We start from the raw sequence: 14,260 nt of genomic DNA, 5'->3' as shown, positions 1-14,260 counted from the left end.
CACTCAGGTCCTGCAAAAGCCAGAAAAATAATTTCGGAGATTTGGCCCGCCCATATCGCCCCAAATTAGCAACATAACTGGTAAATATGTGAGCTTGCCCACTGCTGCCGGCCATTTGTAGCTAAGCCTTGGGTGTTAATGGGCTCGTAGGATGCTAGTCATATCTTTCTTGAGTATACTTGCTTGCTGCAAATAATAATGGCTCGCTGCTGGTGTTAAATGTAGCGTGCACGCGACCAGACCATCGCAGGCTGATGGCTAGTGACTGGCCACACTAACTAAGAGCCAATCTATCTCGGGTCAGCGTTAGATTAAACCCCGGCACCCGCGGCCTTCTTATTCCATGTAAAGCCATTCACACCCTCCCTTCATGGTATATCGTCTAAAGACGGTCTTTGGACGATTCTCCCCGCTCCGCGTCGCGCTCCGTGCCTCACCTGTACTGTTATTTACCTATTCCGACGCGCGAAACTCACAAGCCCGTCTCAAAGAATTCCATCCGTCGGCCACACTAGCTTCTTCAGCTGACATTCGCTTCCCTCCGTGTCCCGACTTCATCGCCCTTACGCCGCCCTTCGACATGCCCTACGATCAGGCCCCGGGACGACCGGGAAATCTCACACCCGAGCAGGAGCAGAGGCTCAAGGAGCTGTGGACAATTGTGATGAGAACATTCGGCGTCTCTCCTCCTCCGTCCTTGCTCGAGTCCAGTACCATTACCAGCACAACGAGCACAACATCAGCCAATGGCTCTACTGCGCCGCCCTCCGAAATCAACACTGATGCCCCAACAAATGGCGAAAAATCAAAGAAAAAGCGATTCGGAATCTTGAAGCGGAAGGACAAGGATAAAGACAAGGATAGAGAGAAACCCAAGGAGGCGGCTGCACCTAAGCCTACCCGTACCGCGTCGACACTGTCGAGCCCAACCATAGGAGCTGATGATGAAAATGACAAGTATGGACAGTCCAAGCAATTCAAGGAGGCTCTTGCTGAGATGACTCCCGAGGAATTGAGGATCGCATTTTGGAGTATGGTTAAAGCCGATCATCCCGACGGCCTCCTGCTTCGTTTCCTTCGCGCACGCAAGTGGGATGTTCAAAAGGCGCATGTCATGATGGTTTCTACCATGCACTGGCGGTTGAAAGAGATGGATGTCGAGGCAATTGTCTTCAAGGGTGAAGGTGCTGCTCTGGCTGAGCATGACGAAGGTTTTCTAAAGCAACTTCGACTAGGCAAGTCCTACCTCCATGGACGCGACAAGGTCGGCCGACCAATATGTACCGTACGTGCCAGACTGCACAAGCAAGGTGATCAGACTGAAGACGCACTGAATCGATATACCGTTTACGTCATGGAGACAGCGCGCATGTGCCTGAAGGAACCGGTCGACACGGCGACTGTCATTTTCGACCTTAGCCAGTTCTCGGTATGTCCTTGTGTCGAATAACTACGCAGGCTTGTTATATGCTGATTGTGTTATAGCTTGCCAACATGGATTACGCACCAGTGAAGTTTATGGTCAAGTGTTTTGAAGCCCATTATCCCGAAAGTCTTGGTATTTGTGTGGTTTACAAGGCTCCTTGGATCTTCCAGGGTATATGGAATATTATCAAGGGCTGGTTAGATCCCGTTGTAGCCTCGAAAATTCATTTCGCCCGAACTTTTGATGATATGACTCAATTCATTGATCGCGACGTTCTTTGGAAGGAACTCGGAGGTCCCGTCGAGTGGGAGTACAAGTATCTGGAGCCTGTCCCAGGCGAGGACGACTTAATGAAGGATACTGAGACTAGAGAAAGACTACTGGAGGCGAGAGCAAAGATTGTCCGAGAATATGAAGACGCAACGTGGACATGGATTTATTCCACATCTAGTGAAGCGCGAGATGCGCGCCATGAAGTTGCTAAACGTTTGCGACAAGATTACGTTGGTCTAGACCCATACTTGCGTGCGAGGACAGTGTACGATCGTGTGAACTACATCCAACTGAAGTAACAAAAAGACCTTTCTTTTGAATACGCATTTTCGAAGATCGTTTTTGAATAGATATTTTGATGTCTTGAGATATTTGTTGCATGTATTTTGTGCGTTATATTATTTGGTTTATTGTGTATAGTTGTCAAGGAATTTAATGTTTGTAACGTCTTTCCATATTTTTCGATGGAATTAATATGTAACTAGTACGCAGAAGTGACCTACTGACAGAGCCACGCGGCGCCCGCCAGTAGATTTAGATAGATAGCCCCTTGTCTTGTTCAATTATTTACGATTAGCCACGCGAAAGATGATTGCACAACCCGCACAAATGTGAAAGTTTACCGCAGAGAGAGAAAAAAAGAGAAAAGGAACAAGAAACCATAATGTATGCTCCTTATCCTCTACAAAATATTGTCCTCTTCCTCCTGAATAGAGCTCTTGATGCGTAGTAGTAATGTGGTCTTCCACTTGTCTAATTTGGAGAACTGATCAAATTGGAAGACCTTGTCTGTAAATCTCTCCTGATCGCCATCCTCGTAGGCTGAAATGATGTCCTGTAGGGTACTCGTCAGATAATTTCATCAGGGACATAACATATACAGGCTAATTACCGATAGCAAGACCTGTTCGCGGGTTTGAAAGAATGTGGGATCCATGTCTGTGTATTCCTCGACAGCTCTCTTTGCGGCGATAATATCCTGGCACAAATCAGCGGTAAGTACGACCATCGCAATCCTGCAATCATACCTTATTGGCAATATGGCATAAGCCCGCTTTGAAAAAGTAGTCCTTCAAACTCCACTTTGTCAAGTTATTTCCAAGACTGTTGCGTGCGACCTGCTCGTACTTGGCAATAGCACGAGGATAGTCCTCCTTTATGGCGGCGATCTCGGCAACTTTCAGCCATGCCTTGTTCGCTAGTCTAACCAACTACTTAGTATCATCACCAGTGCGAAGTCGAAAATTCACCTACGATTCAGCACCGTCATTTGACAGCCACTCGCCAGCCTCATCGTAAGCATCCATTGCCCGATCCAGATCATTCAGCTCACTCTCGAATAGAGTAGCTAGATCTTGCGTGTACGTCGCTGCTCGTCGAAATTGACCTCTCTGAGTAAATAGAGTTATAGCCTGGATAAGAACCCTTGCAGACTCTATAAAATTCATTTATTATCAGTATTTCATATCATCGCTACAAGCATCACTCGTGCAGTATACCTTCAGGATCATTCTTTCTATATGATTTGTACGCTTCTATATAAGTGTTGGCCGCCTCATCCTTGGCTTCTGATTTGAGTTGCATTTGCGCGGCCTTCTCAAACGCCTTTCCAGCGCTATTAACTACATCAATGATCAACGTTAGAGATACTAACATGGCCGTGATCAACTTGGTAAAAAAGCACTTACGATCTTTCTCTAATCTAAACGCATTCGCGGCTTCGACGTAGACATCACCAGCCTCTTCAAACCTAGAACTGCTAGCAAACAAACCAAAGGGCCCTGAGGAATTAGCCTTCTTATCGGCCTGTAGTCACAATTAGTAATGCTCATCTATAAACCCATTCCAAAGACGATTCCGCTTTACCTTCGCCAACAGCGATCTCGCGTCCGACATGTTCTGCGTGATTCCGAGTTACCTTCCTAGTCGTATAAATATCAAATGTTATATTTGGCCAGAAATTTCGTCACTCTCCGATTGCCTAGTGGGCAGTGTTAATGCTTGCAATTATGATTCGTACGTCTTTCTAAGCCCGGCTCGGCGCTGTGAAGTTGCAATCTGGCAAGCTAAGCCAGACTGGGCGAAACTCACCGGTTACCCGGATTACCATCGTCTATGTCCGCGACTTGACGTTTGAGGTCCTATCTATCCTCCGATATGCACATTTGGTCCTGGTTAGTTAAGTATTCGGTCTAAACCCCCAATCCACCCAGGAATTTGGGATATAGTTATAGAGTAACTTATATAAAAATCTGTAAAGCAATACAGGTAACAGTTATTATACTTTGTATTGCACAACTCAGCCACGCTAACTTCTGCATTTTACCAAAACGTGCCCTATATAGTAAATGTATGCAACTACTATGAAATTGCTGATGCGTTCTGCCGCTTATGCATTCAATGAAGAACACGGCAGAGTCGATATTTCAAAGGTTATAATACTTTCAGCTGATCTCCGACATAACAGTGACTCTTAAACTGAGTTTTGTAATCACGTGAGCCCAGCTGCCCATAGAGTGATAGCTTGGAATCGAATTGATGAGTAGCGGGGTTCGCGTTAATCTCGACAACCTCGGACACAAGACCCTCAATCAGAGGTAACTTATACAGTTACCCTGTCTGAGGTCACTTCGCCGCCCGCCTCTTGTGTTCCGGCTCGTCTCGCCACAACTCCGTCCGTCGCTGTTTCATCAGTGCTATCCACACAATATCACCCTCGAGCCGTCATGGCTTCCAGTCGCAAGGTCTACAAGGCCATATCCTCTTTGTACCGTCGTGCGGCCGACACTGCGCGTCATGTCCGGGAGGCCTTTGAAGACGGTTGGCCACCACCTGGAGGACCAAATGGTGGAGGCGGAGGCGGATTCATTGGTCGTCGCCAGCCTATTCCGGTCAGGGTGCCTATTCCCGTACCCCACAGTCCATATCCGCGCCCATCATCGGGTCCAGGAAGCCAGTCCTGGTACTCCAACACGTCTCGACGCTTTGCCTCTACTGGTGCGCGAGCGTTTCAGCAGCAGGCAAACATGGCCTACAAGTATGATCCGCCCCGGTTCATGTCCGTTGCGGCGAAACTGTCCAATATCGGTCACGGAACTACCTTTGCTCATCCATTTTTGAGTCCAAAGTGGACCGGCGGAACATTGAGCAGATCCTTGCAGGGATATTCTCTCCCGGGTTTGAGATCTCGTGGATCGGTGCGATATTTCTGCTTCAACGCCCGTCCTATGGCGAATGTCATCGCGAATATGTCGGCGTCTGCGCGCGCTGGTGGTCTTGAAAGTTCCAAGTTGGTTTCTAAGGGTGTCAAGGACCGCAAATTCACGTCAATTGGCATGAAGCAGTATGATTTACCTATGTCCAGCGATGTCGACACGGTGTCTTCTACTGATAGCCGGGGAGACTTCTACTTCGTTGCTCCGACTCTCGAGTGCTCGGAATCGAACATGGGGGATGTTTACGACCCTGCGGCTATCAAAAAGGCGCCCAACACCACCTTTTTGGAATTTGATCTCAGTCCTACGTTCACATTCTCGACTGTCTATGCCGAACTCACCGAAAATGTTGTCGATTCAATTACTGAGAGTGTAGATCGTCATATCACGGACTTGAATAGAGTTGTTACAGACGTAAAGGCGATTGCGAACACAATTGGAAGTCTACAAGTCTCTCTTCGCCATGACAATGGTACAGTGTTTAGAGTGCATTTCTCGGATAGAACACCAGATCAAGTAGAGCGTATTTGCAAGGATCTGGGAATTACTCGTGGAATGATCAAATTTGACAGTGAGAGGAGTCGTTTCCTGCAAGGAAGTCAGAGTGCTAGTGAGCATTGGTTGGAGGATTCATTGAGCAATGCTCTCTTCGATAGTGCCAGCTGGTCAAATCGCTCGATAGCTAATCAACACGAGCTTCATCGTAGCTTGAATCAATCAGTTTTAAGAAGCGAGTATTCATATCCGGACGGACCGGAGATTTGGACTTAATGCAATTGTGTCATCTGGAAATTGGAGTTCCCTTCGTGGTGGTGTCCTGTGTTTGCTTTTGTATAAATGGTGTCCTATTTTATGGCTTAGATTCTATATACATGTTTCTACATTTGCAATTTGTTATAAATATGGTTGACGGATTATTGGGATTATTGGGATTATTGGATGGCTCATGGTAGGGATCTGAATCTTATATCATCGATGTTATTTCGTGGCTTTTTTGCGTATAGTTCGATTATGTGATTACGATCTGAGTCTCTGGCATTTTGTGCAGTAGGTATTATTGTTCATGGCTACATCAAGTAATTGCCCATATTAAATGACTAGTCTACACAAATAAATTTCTGCAGTCCATATTATCGGTTTAATCCTGGCACGCCAGCATCTATCGCATCGTCAATACTAGTCCTTCGAAAGCATTCCAACAATACTTACATCGGTCATCTTTTTTGTCCTTGAATAACAATTGCAGGAAATACTCATTAGTATCCTTGTCGTAATGAGTCCAGAATTTAGCAGGCCGCCGATCAATCTCCTTACTCGGGATCTTAAACGCAACAGCCTCATACGGTTCAGCAGCAACCAACAGATACTGAAACTGCTTATTCTCCATCGCATTTTCAATTCTCTGCTCAAATGCGCTCATAAACCGATGTCGCGGGACGATCTCGGTACCGATCTCAGGATACTGTAGTTGGAATCGCAGTCCTTCTTGCCTCGATACAGGATCACGAATCTTCGTGATCCGGTATCCCGGCCGTCCAATTTTCATCAAATTTTTCCGCACTTGTATAGCTGATACCCCTAGTGCACCAGTTGCGCCAGTAATAGGTAAGCCAGTAATTGGATCAGTCCTACCTTCGCGCTGATCTCTTGCCGCTCGACGGGCGAGGTTAGTCTGATGTTTTCGACCCTGAGTGTGCGCCAGATATGATCCATCATTGACATGAACTGTAAGACAAAGCTTGCATTCAAATGATCCTAAATGATTTTTGAAAAAGTACGGGTCTTTTTCTAGATCGATAGTTTCAAGCGCAAGTTTGCGGAGTCGCTCTCGTCGATCCGCATTCGTCTCTGAAAAACCTGCCACCCCGCCACCTATGTTAAGTCATGTCAGTCTTAGCTCGGCCTATTGAAATACGCAAGAAGGGTTTAAGATTAGCTGGTACATACCTCCTTTCTTTGATCCAGCTCGATTTTGGAAGTCCATGACTATCGACGTGCCTGTAGAATATTTTGATTTCTTCCGAGAAGCAGTTCATCTTGTGATGTCCCACAGACGTGCTGACGAGATGACTATCACGTGACTTTAGATCACAATAAAGTCACAGACTGGGCAGTCATGATTGTGATTCTGTTTCCCAGATGGAAGTAATGCTTCCTCAGTCTCCCGTCCTCCGACTACAGCCAGTCATCTCACCTTTGTATCTGGTCGATCGTTCTATCTGTACAATTCGTCACGATTCCGTCGTATTTCTTTTCCTCTTTCCTTTCCCGTTTCTCCCCGCTTGTAGATCCTATGGATTTGGACAGGCCCGCTGCTGGAATAGTCGACTCCTCCGCGGTAAGTCTACAAACTATCCAGAATGGCTGATTTGATGCTCCGGCCACAGCATCGCCATGCGATCTATATACTGATCTGGATGTTGTTTTTATAGGATGATACGGACAATGAGAATATGTCTGTCGATACACCAAGTACTCCGTCTCCACCCCTAGAGGTGTCGCAGGTGTCTTTGCCGGACAAGCCCACTGAACAGGTGGAGCCACCTGTCATTCTCGCCGATGATCGTATGTCCTATTGGATGGTATTTAATAACGTCTGAATGAGTGATTGTGTTAATTGCGATTTATTTAGATTCCGCTATGATGGGCAAGGTTTGCCCGTCGCTTGAAGATCTGGAGTCCGAAGAGGACGGTTATTATACTTGGCACATCGAAAGCTGGCGGAAGTTAGAGAAACGATTGCATGGTCCTATTTTCAAATGTGGAAACTTCGAGTGGAAGGTTCTATTGTTTCCTGCTGGAAATGCAGTGGATTGCGTTTCCTTGTATTTGGAGTGCTGTCCTACAGAGAAGATCACCGATGAGGACGACCAGGATTGGTCTGTGTGCGCGCAATTTGGCCTTGTTTTATCAAACTATCGGGATACCTCGATATATGCAGAGCATCGTAAGTAGTTTTATTCAATTAGGAACTATATTCGCGCAATCACATTAATGCGGCCAAATAGATGCGAGCCATAGATTTACGCCCGAGGAAAAGGATTGGGGTTTCACCAAGTTTTACGAACTAAGGAAACTCACAGCCAAGCACGAGGATAAGGATATACCTCTCGTAGAGGACGATAAGGCGAATGTTACTGCATATGTTAAAATCATCAAGGACCCAACAGGTGTTCTGTGGCACAACTTCATCAAGTAAGAAACAAGGAAGCAATCGTCTAGTGTGGTACTAACGATTTTTCTTGAAATAGCTACAACTCTAAGAAGGAAACTGGCTACGTCGGATTGCGAAATCAGGGTGCTACGTGTTATATGAATTCTCTCCTACAGTCGCTGTATTTCACCAAGTACTTCAGAAAGGCGGTATACCAAATTCCTACCGAAAACGATGAACCGATCAGCAGCGTACCTCTTGCTCTGCAGCGGGTGTTCTATCAGCTTCAGACGTCGGCGCATCCTGTCGGCACTCTCGAGCTCACCAGATCGTTTGGCTGGGACACGACCGACGCTTTCACACAGCATGACGTACAGGAATTAAACCGTGTCTTGATGGACAACCTTGAAGGCAAAATGAAGAGTACGAAAGTGGATGGTGCTCTTACTGAACTGTTTGTTGGTCAGATGAAGAGTTTCGTCAAGTGTATAAATGTGGATTTCGAGAGCTCACGAAGCGAAGACTTCTGGGACATTCAGCTGAACGTGAAAGGAATGAAAAATCTTCATGAATCATTCAAAGACTATGTTCAAGTCGAGACTCTTAATGGTGAGAATCAGTATCAGGCTACTGGATATGGTCTTCAAGACGCTGAGAAAGGTGTAATCTTTCAATCGTTTCCTCCTGTCCTTCATCTACAGCTTAAGCGATTCGAGTATGATTTCAACAGAGACACGATGGTTAAGATCAATGACCGACATGAGTTTCCTCTCGAAATTGATCTCCAAGAATTCCTCGTTCCGGACGCATCCAAAGATGAACCCTGGGTCTATGTGCTTCATGGTGTTCTTGTCCACAGTGGTGATCTTAATGCTGGTCATTATTATGCCCTTCTTAAGCCTGAGAAAGATGGGTTTTGGTATAAGTTTGATGATGATAGGGTGACACGTGCTACGCTCAAAGAAGTCTTGGACGAGAATTATGGAGAAGAGCCGCACCAGCAATCACAGCTCAGCAACACAACATTACCAGGTCAGTATCCGCCCATTCGACAATTCGGCAAATTCTCTCTCAAGCGACATTCGAATGCGTATATGTTAGTGTATTTGCGAAAGTCCCGAATTGACACTGTCCTGGCACCGCTCGCCGAAGATGACACCCCTCGGCATCTCCCAGAACGCCTGGAACATGAAGTGAGAGAGGAGGAGGCGAGACGTAAAGAGCGTGAGGAGCAGCATCTTTATATGTATGTTCGAATCATGAGCAATCGACAATTTATGCACTACCATGGTGTCGATATTGGACCTTGGTCCGACGAAGCCCATGAGGAGAGCTCGCCAGAAGCTCGACCTATGACATTCAAGGTGCTGAAGACTTCAACCATCAAGGATCTGCGTGATCGTGTTGCTAAGGACTTGGCAATTGATGACTCGTCAACTATCCGATTCTGGGTAATGGTGAGCCGGCAGAACAAGACCTTGCGACCGGATATTCCTTTGCTTGATGTGCTTCCACGTACTTTGGAGGAGATAAAAGAACGGCAATCTGGAAAGTCACCTGACTTGCGACTGTGGATGGAGGAAGCTCAGATTGACCCTGAGTCTAACACTATTGTTCCGTGGCAAGCTGAAGGCGGCCAGACGGCGAGTAAGCTTCTGATCTTTCTGAAGCATTTCGATCCGTTCACGCAGTCTTTGACAGGTATGGGTTGTTGCATTGTTGGTCGTAACGACAAGGTGTCCGACATATTCCAATACATCATCAAGATGATGCAGTGGGCGTCCAATACTCCGATCGATCTGTATGAGGAAATCCAGCCGTCTATGATCGAGGCAATCAAATTCAAGCAAAGTTTTGCTCAGGTGGAGATACAAGAAGGCGATATAATATGTTTCCAGAAACATTTATCCGAGGGCGAGTAAGTGATTATATCCTTGTATCTGCAGTTCTGAATGTGTTGACTCACTTGTGATGCAGGCTGGTAAAAATTAACGGCTGCCATGACGTCAAGTCATACTACGACTTCTTGCGAAACAGAGTGCTTATTGTGTTCAAGCCCAGATTCCAAAATGGACACGTCCAGGAGGACTTTGAACTTTGGCTGAGTTTGAAGGATAACTATCAACAGGTTTGTACAATGTTGAATTGTTCGTCTTTAGCTTGCTAATACTCGAGTAGCTGTCACAAAAAGTCGCCGCGCATTTGAAATGCGACCCCAGTCATATTCGTTTCACGACAACACAGTTATCTGGATCGATTAAGACTATTATTAAGGCCACTTCCACCCTCAATCTTGGTCAGATGCTGCACACCGGCTACTCACAGATCTATTCCAATGTCGTGCTTTACGAAGTCTTGGATCTCAGTTTACAAGAATTGGAGACTAAGAAGGCATTGAAATTGATGTGGCTAACAGATGGCATCACACAGGAATACCAGTATGATATTCTAGTTCCAAAGAATGGCACTATGAAAGACGTTCTTGAGGTGCTGAAGGTGAAAGCGAATTTGTCCGAGGAAGAAGCTTCTCGTGTCCGATTCTTTGGCGTCCACATGAACAAACTCCATAGACTTTATCCAGAGGACTACTCGGTTCTGTCTATTATCGACTCAACACAGCTATATGCCGAGGAGATTACGGACGATGACTTAGACAAGACGGACGATGAACGATATATAGAAGTCTACCACTTCCAGAAGGAGCCTATTCGGAGTCATGGAATACCGTTCTATTTCTTGCTAAAACCCGGGGAGAAATTCGCGGATACAAAGGCGCGTCTTCAGGAACGGACGGGCATTAAGGACAAACAGTTTGAGAAGATCAAGTTTGCTTTGGTCCAGAGAACGCAGTACTCCAAACCGTTATATCTGGAAGATGAGCAGGTTGTCTATGACATGGCTGAGAAGGACGATGCCATTGGTATGGATCATCTTGACAAGACGACGTATAAGAACATGAGACATGAGCAGCGGGCGATTTTCATTAAGAATTAATGGTTCCTTGGTTTAGTCTAGAGTATCTTGACTTGGAATTTTGTTCCAAAGCCGCAATTTACAGCCATCTTTTGTGCTCGATATCGGTCATTTGGCAACTTTTGGGTTTAAGGATATTCGCTTGGCAATGGTTCTTCGCAATAAAAATTCAGGGTGTTGATGGTGAATAATGAGCAGATTTAGATGGTGGTACATTCCGTCAGAAGATGGTAGGAGGCGCCGGTGTCGAAAATGAAGAAGTTTCTATGAGTTGCGAGTTTGTGCTTTGCTCATTTGTTGTACGCGTTTCACTTTATGGCAAAAGACAGTACATATTTTTGATACATATTTTATTGTTGTCATTTTCATTGATAATTTCATTTATTTACATATATTGGTACGGAACTGTCTATGAGTGTGTCCACATTTCTTCTGAGGATTGGTTTTCATTATTGTACGTTGATTATGGTCTCTGCTAGTTGCATTCCAAGAATCTCTATTGTTATTCTATAGTTCTTACTGGTGCAATTTACTATTTATTTTTGCTTATATCTTTAGTTATTTGTGCCAGATTCAAATTCCCAATGACCAGGTGAGCAGTCACTACCAACTTAATGGACGTTTGAATTTTATTTTGATTAAGATGCGCATAAATTCGCCGCGGGGTGACAATGGTTACCGGTTGACAAGTTAGGATATGGCGCAGTCAAAATATGTAGGCATGCCGCTGGGTGCGTGCGTGCGGCTAATCCTACGAAACGAATCATATGCCCTCCGCAGATAGACAGACATTCCACGTAATCTTTAGAGTTCTATACTCTTGCTATTGTCGGCAAGTCTTCGTCCACGACCCGAGCAGTATACACGATAGTCACGCAACTTTATCCTCCGCGAAGGCACCCCGCAGGCCAGAAGAGCACGAATCGACATGTCGGAAAGTGGCTCACTAGTCGAAGAGCGGGAACTGGAGCTGGAGAATGCGATACAACCTCAGCCTTTGTCTACTACGACTAGCTCTCGGTCACGGTTGTTCGCAGCGTTTTGGATTTATGGACTCATTAACAACGTTCTCTACGTTATTATTCTCTCCGCAGCACTGGACTTAGTAGGCGCCAATGTACCGAAAGCGACAGTTTTATTAGCAGATGTCATGCCTTCATTTTTTGTGAAGCTGACCGCTCCATTTTGCGTCCATAGGATTCCGTACAAGTACGTTGACGTGTTACTCGTTGCCTGCACGGTCTAACACTCTCGCAGAGTTCGAATATTCATATTGGTTGCATTGTCGCTGATTGGAATGCAATGCGTCGCTCTCACCACGTCCATTAGTGCTCGCCTATTTGGTGTTGTTCTTGCCTCGGCATCGTCTGGCTTGGGCGAGCTTACCTTCCTACAGCTCACTCATTTTTACTCGCCCCTCAGTATGGTAGCGTTCAGTTCTGGCACTGGCGGTGCCGGATTAGCTGGAAGTAAGTAGGCTCTGATAGTTACTGACGTCGATAGCATTCTAAAGATTGCCAGGTTTTCTCTATTTGGTTGCGACGACTTGGTTGCGACTGAGCGTCCGCGGAACCATCTTCGCGTCTAGTCTCCTGCCTCTTCTTTTCTTTTTTGCTTTCTTCTGGGTGATGCCACTACCCGACCCACATCTGGCATCTCAGTCATCCACATTTGCTTCATCAGCGAGAACACCGGCATATTCACTTATCCAATACGAGGAGTCTAGCATGAGCACGTCAGCGTCCGCTCCGATAAATGACGATCAAGAGTCTCTTCACAGCAGAATTGATTTCTCTAAGTCACAATCCTTAGAACAAATTATGGAGTCTATGAGCAGGACCCTCTCGCGGTTGAGTCCTTTGTTTTTCCCGTACATGTTGCCTCTCATGTTGGTGTATATAGGAGAGTACATTATTAACCAGGGTATTTCTCCAACTTTACTATTCCCTATTGAGGAGATGCCGTTTACCTATTATCGTGATGCCTACGTGACATACGGTACCTTATATCAATGTAAGTCTGATTCCTGGACCAATCATGGAAATTTATTGACGTTGACTGACAACACAGTGGGCGTCTTCATCTCAAGATCATCTTCGCCCTTCGTCCGCATTCGAAGACTTTATGTTCCAGCCGCATTGCAACTCGTCAACGTCCTCATTCTCGCCGTTCAATCGATGTACGCATTCATACCTAACGTTTACATAATCATGATTATCATCTTCTACGAAGGCCTGCTAGGGGGGGCAGCGTATATCAATACGTTTTTGTTGGTCAGCGAGACCATTGCGATCGAGGACCGTGAGTTTGCGATGGGCGCGGTTGGTGTTTCTGATTCCGGTGGAATTGTCGTCGCAGGCACAATTTGTCTGTACTTGGAGACGTTTTTATGTGCTTATCAGAAAGCTAATGGAAGGCCGTACTGCGGCATGACGTGAGTGTTGAGTATTTGATGCGTACAAATAGGAACTGAAGACACATGAGAGTTGATGGTGTTGATGGTTGGAGTTGTAATATGTCTGGGATCTTCGACACATTTACGTTGGAATTGGTGTTGCATTATGGCAGGGAGCTTGTTGCCTATTCCCATTAGATACTTTTGATTTGTCAATGTCTGCATTTACTTAGTGCTGCGTTAGTTTAATGAAAATTTGTTTGACTATGCAAGCGTGTTTTCCATTACTTGTCAAGTAGCCTATCTATGTATGATACAAAATTGGAAACTAATATACATTTTAGCCATTATGCTACATGCCGCTAAACCGTCGCCTTTACGTCATCTATTCATCTTCCTCTTCCTCGTCGTCATCTGCATTTTCCATTTCACCATCCAAAACCGTCCGCTCAAGCTTCGCCATCACATCGCGATCCGCGTCCACATCAGAATTGTCAATCCGCTCAGACAAATACGCATTTATCTCAGCCTGAAATGTCTGCAATTGACTAGCCACTGCCTCTAACGTATTTTGACCATCACTATTGTTACTATTCTGACTAAGTGGTACAGTAATGGTATGTGTGCTCGAATTTGAAATGGTGCTGTCGGATTCTGCTGAGGCATTGTATGTGTAAAGAGCGCGAAGCTCGGATTGTGAGGATGAGTCTGTTGTCATTATGATAAGAGTCCTCGGATTTGCCGTATTGAGATGTTAGCTATCAGATAATGCCACGCAAAGCTGGTACACCACAATAACAAAAATAAAAAATGACGAAATTGGT

General features: G+C 45.6%; 6 protein-coding genes across 6 annotated transcripts; 4 read left to right on the top strand and 2 right to left on the bottom strand.

The window, feature by feature from the left end:
- The first annotated feature begins 220 nt into the window (after nucleotides 1-220).
- Nucleotides 221-2,286, top strand: V1508DRAFT_454233 (CRAL-TRIO domain-containing protein). Its single transcript, XM_066942574.1, has 2 exons — nucleotides 221-1,429; nucleotides 1,486-2,286. The coding sequence occupies exons 1-2, from the start codon at nucleotides 371-373 to the stop codon at nucleotides 1,996-1,998; spliced, it is 1,572 nt and encodes a 523-aa protein (XP_066797546.1). The 5' UTR covers nucleotides 221-370; the 3' UTR covers nucleotides 1,999-2,286.
- Nucleotides 2,287-2,381: 95 nt separating this feature from the next.
- On the bottom strand, nucleotides 2,382-3,595 carry V1508DRAFT_395748 (soluble NSF attachment protein; the record flags this gene model as incomplete). The annotated part of the gene is made up of 7 exons (XM_066938067.1): nucleotides 2,382-2,534; nucleotides 2,592-2,678; nucleotides 2,728-2,902; nucleotides 2,954-3,134; nucleotides 3,199-3,321; nucleotides 3,388-3,505; nucleotides 3,566-3,595. 7 exons carry the CDS (start codon nucleotides 3,593-3,595, stop codon nucleotides 2,382-2,384), a joined length of 867 nt encoding a protein of 288 aa, XP_066797545.1.
- Nucleotides 3,596-4,381: 786 nt separating this feature from the next.
- V1508DRAFT_412185 (uncharacterized protein) lies at nucleotides 4,382-6,037 on the top strand. The gene has a single exon (XM_066939573.1). It carries the CDS (start codon nucleotides 4,426-4,428, stop codon nucleotides 5,683-5,685), a length of 1,260 nt encoding a protein of 419 aa, XP_066797544.1. The 5' UTR covers nucleotides 4,382-4,425; the 3' UTR covers nucleotides 5,686-6,037.
- Nucleotides 5,903-6,933, bottom strand: V1508DRAFT_412183 (uncharacterized protein). Its single transcript, XM_066939572.1, has 3 exons — nucleotides 6,862-6,933; nucleotides 6,124-6,786; nucleotides 5,903-6,073 (listed from the first exon to the last, which is right to left on the bottom strand). The coding sequence occupies exons 1-3, from the start codon at nucleotides 6,896-6,898 to the stop codon at nucleotides 6,045-6,047; spliced, it is 729 nt and encodes a 242-aa protein (XP_066797543.1). The 5' UTR covers nucleotides 6,899-6,933; the 3' UTR covers nucleotides 5,903-6,044.
- A 434-nt stretch (nucleotides 6,934-7,367) lies between these two features.
- Nucleotides 7,368-11,062, top strand: V1508DRAFT_402722 (uncharacterized protein; the record flags this gene model as incomplete). Its single annotated transcript, XM_066938505.1, has 6 exons — nucleotides 7,368-7,479; nucleotides 7,547-7,861; nucleotides 7,923-8,109; nucleotides 8,166-9,986; nucleotides 10,046-10,196; nucleotides 10,247-11,062. 6 exons carry the CDS (start codon nucleotides 7,368-7,370, stop codon nucleotides 11,060-11,062), a joined length of 3,402 nt encoding a protein of 1,133 aa, XP_066797542.1.
- A 678-nt stretch (nucleotides 11,063-11,740) lies between these two features.
- V1508DRAFT_289887 (batten's disease protein Cln3) lies at nucleotides 11,741-13,650 on the top strand. Its single transcript, XM_066936553.1, has 4 exons — nucleotides 11,741-12,250; nucleotides 12,299-12,510; nucleotides 12,563-13,054; nucleotides 13,112-13,650. The coding sequence occupies exons 1-4, from the start codon at nucleotides 11,970-11,972 to the stop codon at nucleotides 13,477-13,479; spliced, it is 1,353 nt and encodes a 450-aa protein (XP_066797541.1). The 5' UTR covers nucleotides 11,741-11,969; the 3' UTR covers nucleotides 13,480-13,650.
- Nucleotides 13,651-14,260: the final 610 nt, after the last annotated feature.

Source organism: Lipomyces doorenjongii (assembly GCF_038497915.1).
Source record: "Lipomyces doorenjongii strain NRRL Y-27504 unplaced genomic scaffold V1508scaffold_9, whole genome shotgun sequence".
Taxonomy (NCBI): Eukaryota; Fungi; Ascomycota; class Lipomycetes; order Lipomycetales; family Lipomycetaceae; genus Lipomyces; species Lipomyces doorenjongii.
Note: the sequence above shows the minus strand (reverse complement) of the source record. Positions and strands in the feature narration are given on the sequence as shown.